The following is an 8292-nucleotide window of genomic DNA, read 5'->3' on the forward strand; positions in this document are numbered from 1 at the left end:
TAGCATCAGGTCATCATTAAGTGTATGAAATTAAGTGGATAGGAACACATTGACTGTATGAAAGAAGGCCCCAGTAAATGAATGGAATAACTGTTCTCTCCTATAATGGAAAATATAAAATTCTGTTAACTTCTGAGAGGATGAACCCTTAAAATAATCTTAATCTCTAACCTCAGTTAGCTTATGTGCTTTGTTATATTAATATCTTAAAAGCTCCTGTCTATGCCCTTGACAATATTGTTTACATCAAGGAGAGGCACACACTTCACTTCATTGCCATTAATCTTTAATTAAAGTTAGCTCTGTTAAACCCATACTGTTCCATCAAAGCTGTGGGATTAAACAAATGGTCCAGGCGACCAGAAAAACTTAGTGGAAAGACTTCTTCAGGCCCAGGAAGGTGTAAGGTGATCTGGGGTTGCAATGACGATCAGCCCAGCCACAGAGACTTCTAAATTGGATATTGTTTCAGAATTGCTAACAAGACCCAACATGCATAGAGAATCCAAGGAAAAGGAAACTGGCCCAAACAGATGCTGAATTAATATAGCGCACGGAAGCAGTAACTCCTGGCCGTAAACTTCGCCTTCCAAAGGAGCCCGTGTGAGGCCTTACATCTCTTCTTCAAGTTCCTGAACCTGGGATGAGACCACTTCGCCATTCACTATCTCCTGCACGACTGTCTTGATTTTTCGAGTTTTATTTGGGTCTAAAGGTAAAGAAACAGAAAAGAGGGTAAGGATTATTACTAAGCAGTTATCACCCCGAAGTTTATTCTTGTTCAATTTAAGCTTTTCATCAAATTCAGACTTTTCGAAGTAACTCCATTCCAAACCAAGTGAGTTTTACTTAGTGGAAATGAAATTTATTCACGACTGTCTTGTGCACAAATCAAAGTACTCAACGTCTCCCTCCATCTCTCTGTTCCTCTCATTCTTTCTTTCAGCTCAGGGTCTTGCTAAATATTAGCCCAGGATAGCCTGGAACTCATTATCCTCTTTTTTTTTTTTTTTGATTTTTATTAAAAAAATTTAGCCTTCCAAGAGATGGGATGGCAGGCACACACTAAGCCTGGTGTGCTTTAAAGCATTTAAGAAGTGTGCATGGAGCTGGGCGGTGGTGGTGCACGCCTTTAATCCCAGCACTTGGGAGGCAGAGGCAGGTGGATTTCTGAGTTCGAGGCCAGCTTGGTCTACAGAGTGAGTTCCAGGACAGCCAGGGCTACACAGAGAAACCCTGTCTCACGGCGCTCATTTTGTCTTCCTAGAGTAGGATTTTCTTACTTGAGCTTGCTGAGAGTTTTAATATACCATTCAACTACTCCGTGTGTTTGAGCAGAGACAGTGATATGTCCCCTGCTCAGAACACAAATATATTTTAAGTTATTTATGCTCAATATTTAGTGAGGTCTTACAGTTTAGTCATTTCACGAATGAGATTCTGACTTACTTTTGAATGATTCTTGTGTCCATACCTTTAGAAGAATCGACTGATGGTGTCTGAGGTTTGGAGACAGAAAGGGTTGAATTTTCATCAAAACCGCCACTGTAAAGAGAATGAAAGTTGTGCTCACGTGATTGTTGGATGAGTAAGGAGACCCTGCTGCTTGAGTTTAAACATTAGAGACGCCTACATAAGCACAGCAAAAATAGAGATGCTAGTACAAGTTTCTTGGCTGACTGATGCACTATGAGGGTAGCCAATTGGGACAGCACACATTTGCATCCAAACCACCTGCAATGGACTCTGAGGGGAAGCAGCTTGGTCTCAGACATCCGCTGTCTTAATTTCCCATCTGGGGTTCTTCCATCCAGATTAGGCTACTATCATTGATGAGGGGTTTGCTACTGTGGGGCTGGGGTGGTCCCGATGGCTACTATTGATGTGTTAGCCCTAGCCTCAAGAGATGGTTCTTCTAGAACATGTAAGTACTCATTTACAATGAGCATTTTATTAATTTGTATCAAGTGAGATAGTGGCTGGATACATTTAGTTAAGTCTAGGCAAGCATTTTCTAGATTTGTTTTTTCCCTCCTTTTAAAAGTCTTTATGTGTGTGTGTGTGTGTGCGCGTGTGCATGTTCATGTGTTGGTTCTGGACTTCACCTTGTTTGAGACACACTGAGCCACAGACTTCTGGGGCCCTTCATGCCTCCACCTTCTGTCTTCAGCAGGAGAGATGAGGTTAGAGATTCACTCGACATGGGTTTTGGGGCTCTGGACTCAGTTCTTTACCCTTGCAAGCTCCCCAGCCCATCCCCTCTTCCTGCAGGCAGTATGGAGACGTAGCTCAGGTTGGTCTGGAACTTGGGCTCCTCTTGCCTCAGACTTCTCAGTGCTAGGATCACTGGCAAGATTTGTTCCCTGTTTAGTCGACTATAGCCCTCTTCTCCCACTGCAGAAAAAAATCTGCATCAGGTGTCCACAGTCCTTCAGCCCCTAAGATGTTTCCAATCTTATTGTCTGCTCACCCTTGGCCATCCCCCTCCAGCAGCCGGCGGTAGGTCTCAATCTCCATCTCCAGGCGAGCCTTGACGCCCAGCAGCCGCTGGTGGTCCGCATTCTGGCGCTCCGCGTCAGCCCGCACCTGTTGGAGTTGCTCCTCCAGGCTGCCGATCAGCTGCTGCACCTGAGACAGCTGGCAGCAGTACCCACCCTCGGTTTCAGCCAGCGAGCCTTCCAGGGACGACTTCTGCAAATGGGAGATAGACAGAATTGTCTGGGGATCTGAGAACAAGGCCGCAGCCCACGGTCCAGCATACCGTGGGTGCAACATCTTTTTTTTTTTTTGGAAGTTAAGGGATGCGTCGTGTCTCTCTGCATGTCACGCTACCATGGCGAGCTGGGCCTGGAGTTCAATCTCCAGGTTCTGCACCATGCGCTTCAGGTCGGTGACCTCGCTCTTGCTGGACTGAAGCTGCTCCGTGTTGCTGCTGATCTCTTTTCTGAGCTCTCCGCTCTGCAACAGCAAAGTAGGTGGATGGGGTGAGCTCTGCGCTGGCTCAGAGGGTTTTCTGGGAATGCATCAAATCTCGCGGTGTTACCTTTTCAAGGAACCAGGCCTCTGCATCTTTCCGATTTTGCTCAGCCATGGCTTCATACTGGGCTCTCATTTCATTGAGGACCTTGGTGAGATCCACTCCAGGGGCGGCATCCATTTCTACATTGACCTCACCTGGACCACCTGCCTGGAAACTTTGAAGTTCCTAGGGACAGCAATGGAGAGAGAAAAACACAGGAGTTCATGTGTCGAGTGAGGCCCCCAGGTACTTTTGCCTTCTTGTGTCTCTTCATGCACGATGATAGTAATAAAAATATATTTTTGAGTGAGTTGGTATAAAGACAAAATATTAATGCAAGGCATCAACACTTTTTTTTTAAGCTTGAAAACTTGTTCCTTTCATGATTAAGAAAAAACTAAAACCAAAAAGCAAGACATTTTCTCAGGTTTCTTGAATAACCAAGGACCCCACGTTCTGTGCCTGTGGTTGCTGGCTCTGCTTCTAGAACATCCGCTTCCTATAGTTTACAGAAAGGAAAGAGACCTGGTGTGCAGGTTGCTCCAGCAACTGCTACAGAGCTACGACCGTAAGTGGCACCTGGAGTTGTACACTATTTCACACCACAGTCATTGAGAACCCAACAGAAAGTTCCTTAGAAGCTCATTGCCAGTAGTCTTTCTTCCTGTCCGTGCCCTGGCCTCTGATACACATATCAGATCTCCATATGTCTTATATTGGTTACATGTCTCTAACATATGTGGCTGGTATATATGTCAGCTGCAGACTTTTGTTTTCATTTTTGAAACACTCTGTATTTAAAGAAAACATTTGACTAAGGTAATTAAAACTCCTGTTATTACTTAATAATGGAAATAATAAAACCAGAATATTCCCCACTATCCCAAGTCTAATACTCAAATCCATTAAACCTTAATAAAAAGTACCATAACACATACACAAGAGGGTGGGGTGGGGGTGGGTGCACACATACAGGAACACCAAAATGAATAGTCATTGTAACACAGAGATAATATATTCTCAAGCTTTGTTAATTCAAAATTGCAATTCTTGGGTCTGGGAGAAAAAAAAATAAAGCTATTTCTGACCTCCTCATGGTTCTTCTTCATGTAAGCCAGCTCCTCAGTCAGGTTCTCAAGATGTGCTTCCAGGTCGGCTCTAGTCAGGGTCAGCTCGTCCAGCACCTTGCGCAGCCCGTTAATGTCGGCCTCCACGGTCTGGCGCAGGGCCAGCTCATTCTCATACCTGGAAACCAAGTGCCCACAGTTTAGGAAGTCAACATTAACAGAACCATTGTGATGGGTCCTGGACATCTTCTGGGCTATGTGGCCCATATCTGTACTACCAGTACTTGGGAAGTAGAGCCATGAGTTCAAGGTCATCCTCCACTACATAGTGAGTTCAAGGCAGCCCAAGGGAAGAGGAGGAGGAAGGGGAGGAAGAAGGAGGGAGGATAAGGAGAAAGAGGAGGAAGAAAGGAGGGGAGAGAAGAAAACCCCGCACTAACAGTATATTAATGCGATTTTTGATTTTGTGACTTTTCTTCTGTGTGTGAGTACAATTGCTTACTCCTCATTTGGAGACAAGAGAAGAAAGATGAAGAAATGACGAATTGAGAACTTCCTACCAACAGTGACCCCCTGTGGTTTGACCTCCTGATGATATCCTAACACTAGCTGGAGACAAACTGATGGCTACTCTTCCTGCTTGATTTCTTTTGTGGGTTGTTTTAAACCTTGTTACTTCATTAGTAGCTTTTACTGGGTCTTCACAGGCTCAGGACTATAGATGTTACAACTTCCTGTGGGGACATTTTGTAATACAAAAAGGAAATTAGTTTGTATTCCCTGTGCACAGGAGGGTGGGGTATGGGAAAGGATCTGGTATATAAAAATAAATGCATGGTTAAGCTTTCAGTCGTATGAGTCATCAGGGACACAATTGTTCCATTTAACCCCTTGGCAAAGACATTGTTAATTCACTTTGATACATTGAAAATTCAGGTCTAAACATAGGTACAATTATCAGGTTGAATTATGACTCATTACAAAGAAATGATCCGTAGCTCCAGGTGGAAGCAACTGACAACTTAAAGCTGTGTAAGGTGACCTTCGGTGCTTTTAGAAGCACCCTGTGTGGATTTAGGGGTGCACTGAAGGCAGGGGCCATGTGGGCTGCAGGACATTCGGATCGTTTGCCATCAATGGAGGCAGAAGTCGGGAGTAGGAGGAAGAATGAGTTCCCACCAGCGGACTCACTTCATCCTGAAGTCCTCCGCAGCCAGCCTTGCGTTGTCAATCTGCAGGAGGAGCTGGGCATTGCTGACGCTGGCAGAAATGATCTGGGAGAACGGTGGGAGACACATGAACATGGAGTCCTAAAGCACTGGCAGTTCACAAGTGTCACTTTGCACATAAGAGAAAATCATGACACGAAATACATTTTTCCTTCATCCAAACTCTTAATCTTTAAATCACATTCTTTCAGCTTTTTTTTTTTTTTAAATAAGGCTCTTCTATGCATCTTTAGTTTTGGTTGGGCTTACTTCCTCCCCCCCCACCTCTGTGCATTCCCACCCCATCTTTGTTTAAACCTTCCTATGTCACTCTTTCCCCTTCCTCTTTCCTATCATGTATATTTTTCTATACCAGTTTAAGCACCTCCTCCCTGCCATGAGACCTTTCTGGTCTCTGTAGGCACTCAGTTAAACCCAAACACAGAAACCTAAACATTCCCAACTAGAATCCACATCTGAAGGACAGCAGATGGCGTTTGCCTATCGGGGCTTGGGTTACCTCGCTCAGTATAAATGGTCTCCAATTCCGTTTTTTTTTCTAAGGCAAAGACTGTGGCTATAGCTCAGTGGGAAGATACTTGGTCACATGCCTGAAGCCCTGTGTTCATTCCCAGCACCACAGCAAAACAAAACCAAAAAACTCCGAAGGGTTCGGGACAACTTCATTTTAAAAGCAAATGTATTGATCGGCGCACGCCTTTAATCCCAGCACTTGGGAGGCAGAGGCAGGCAGATATCTGAGTTCGAGGCCAGCCTTGTCTACAGAGTGAGTTCCAGGACAGCCAGGGCTACACAGAGAAACCCTGTCTTGAAAAAAAAAAGTTGATAAGAACATTTCTTTTAGACAGTGGAAGGACGACCACTTAATGATGAATGGGACTGTACTTCTGTGCTTCTTGGGTGTGGGGGGGATTCTCCAAGTACAATTTAGTTTAAAAATATCTAAGTTAAGAGGATTTATTTTTTATATTTTATTTTTTATATTGTAATAAAATAAAAAGGCTTCTAAAGCCCCTCCCCTTACCTTATTCTTCAGGTCTTCAATCAGTGGGTAGTATTTACTGTAATCACTCTGGGACCCGGCGTCTCCGGTTCTACGTGTTTCATACCATTCTCGAATTTTGTTTTCCAGTTCTGCATTAGCCTCCTCTAAAGAGCGAACCTTGCCCAGGTAGGAAGCTAGTCTGTCATTCAGATTTTGCATGGTTTCTTTTTCAGAACCAGAAAAGAGACCTCCATCATTGCCAGAAAAGATACACAGAGAGCCACCGCCCGAGCTTCCGGCTATCCCCATTCCCATCCCTCCTGCGCCACCTCTCAGAGGTCCCCCATAGGCAGAGCCAAGCCCTGGCAAGCAACCTGCAGAGCCACCACTAAAGCCAGAACCAGAACCAAACATGGAAGCAGCAGAAAAGATGCCCCCACAGCCAACTCCAAAGCCAGAGGCCGTTCCCCCATAGCCGCCGGCAACACTAGAAGCAGATGCACCCCAAGGTCTGCCTGCCACCCCGTTCTGTGAGGAAGACCTCCTGGACAGCGCAGAGGTGCAGACTGAAAGTGACATGCTGTTGCTGGAGAGTTTGGCAAGGTGGTGACCCCAGAGAGACTGCAGTGCTGGTATGACAGAAGGGGTCCTGCCTTTATAGGCTGGGAGGTGGGTGTTGTGGTTAAAGAGTTCACTCTCTGCATTCCGACTCGCATGCCCACCCCCACCCAGCCGGCCAGCTCAGCGGGTATGTGATTTATGCATCATGAAAATTCACTGATATAGCTATAATCAAATAACCATTTCCACTAGATTTCTGACACACAAGAAAGAAGGCTGGGTGGAGCAGATAGGCTGTCGTAAGGAATCTGTCACTTTCAGTTGTTCTCGGCACTGCCTGTATCTTCCAGACACCAGGATAGTGATGACTGGAGCGTTAAAGAATCCTTCCGAAGTCCCATGCTTCCTGAAGCTCTGTCCTCCCCTCCCCTGTCTATTTCTTTCGGAAACACGATATAAGCCAACCAACCATGCTGTGGTTCTCTCCGTACGGCCAGTTTCAGAGGCAGATGAAGAGTGCATTCCTGGAAGGCGAGAAACGGGTGTTTTCCAAGTGGACATTAGAATCTGAGCTTGCAAGGATCTGAGAGCATCTGCGTTAAGGAGCTGTATGGTCCTTGTTTTTTTCTGAGAGCGGAGCAGTTAAACATGGGAGCCAGTTGTTTGGAAGACATTTATATCACAAAAGAATTGGCATTCTTAGTAAACCATGACGCTTGGCTCTGGGCTGAATGCTCACTGCTATTTCTTCAATGGCATTACCTGTGGGAATTTTGTAGGAAATCCATTGGCTGAATGGATTGTATATCACCTAGGGTGTTTCACCATTAACAAAATGCACACACACACACACACTGTCCAAAATAGGAAATGATTAAAATTCCATGCTTAAGAAGCCAGAGAGTCATTTCAGTGGATGAAGAGGAATGCATTTTTTTTTGTGTCACAGAACAGCCAATGGGAGGCTGTCTTATTAAGTTCCTGTGAATTCTTTGGGAAGAACGATCCTAAGAATTTTATCCAGGGGTCAGAGAGGTGGCTCAATACTTAGGAACACTTGCTTCTTCCAGAGGACCCACGTCCAAGCCACCCCCATCCCCCCCATGGCAATCAATCCACGACTTCCAATCTCAGTGGGCACCATGGGTACGTACCCACAGACACACTTGAGTGTACATTACTAAAATATAATAAAAATACATTTTTTATGTTGCGTCTTCATTTTCTCTTCTTTGACAACCTGTATATCTATATCTTGACACAGTTACAGCTTATATATTGGGCATGAGAACAATATTCTGATGGGAAGTGTGTTAACTTGAAAGGTGAACTGGAAAGGAGAGAAAATGTTGATGCCCAGAGGAAACCTGTTGGTGCAATTTCAGGACATGGAGATCTCCTCAGGAATTTAGGTTACAGGCTTTTCGGTTG

The 8292-nt window shown here is 44.9% G+C and overlaps 1 protein-coding gene across 1 annotated transcript; it reads right to left on the bottom strand.

Moving 5' to 3' along the window:
* Positions 1 to 264: 264 nt before the first annotated feature.
* Krt12 (keratin 12) lies at positions 265 to 6879 on the bottom strand. Its single transcript, XM_021212351.2, has 8 exons — positions 6340 to 6879; positions 5278 to 5360; positions 4108 to 4264; positions 3044 to 3205; positions 2833 to 2958; positions 2471 to 2691; positions 1475 to 1545; positions 265 to 709 (listed from the first exon to the last, which is right to left on the bottom strand). The coding sequence occupies exons 1-8, from the start codon at positions 6877 to 6879 to the stop codon at positions 612 to 614; spliced, it is 1458 nt and encodes a 485-aa protein (XP_021068010.1). The 3' UTR covers positions 265 to 611.
* Between the last annotated feature and the right edge of the window lie 1413 nt (positions 6880 to 8292).

This window comes from Mus pahari, chromosome 14 (genome assembly GCF_900095145.1).
Source record: "Mus pahari chromosome 14, PAHARI_EIJ_v1.1, whole genome shotgun sequence".
In the NCBI taxonomy this organism is placed as follows: Eukaryota; Metazoa; Chordata; class Mammalia; order Rodentia; family Muridae; genus Mus; species Mus pahari.

Coding starts and splice junctions, on each gene's coding strand:
- Krt12 (XM_021212351.2), bottom strand. CDS start 6,879: ATGTCACTTTCAGTCTGCACCTCTGCGCTGTCCAGGAGGTCTTCCTCA. Junction 3,206..4,107: donor TGAAGAAGAACCATGAGGAG/GTCAGAAATAGC, acceptor TGCTGTCCCTAG/GAACTTCAAAGTTTCCAGGC. Junction 2,959..3,043: donor AGGCCTGGTTCCTTGAAAAG/GTAACACCGCGA, acceptor TTGCTGTTGCAG/AGCGGAGAGCTCAGAAAAGA.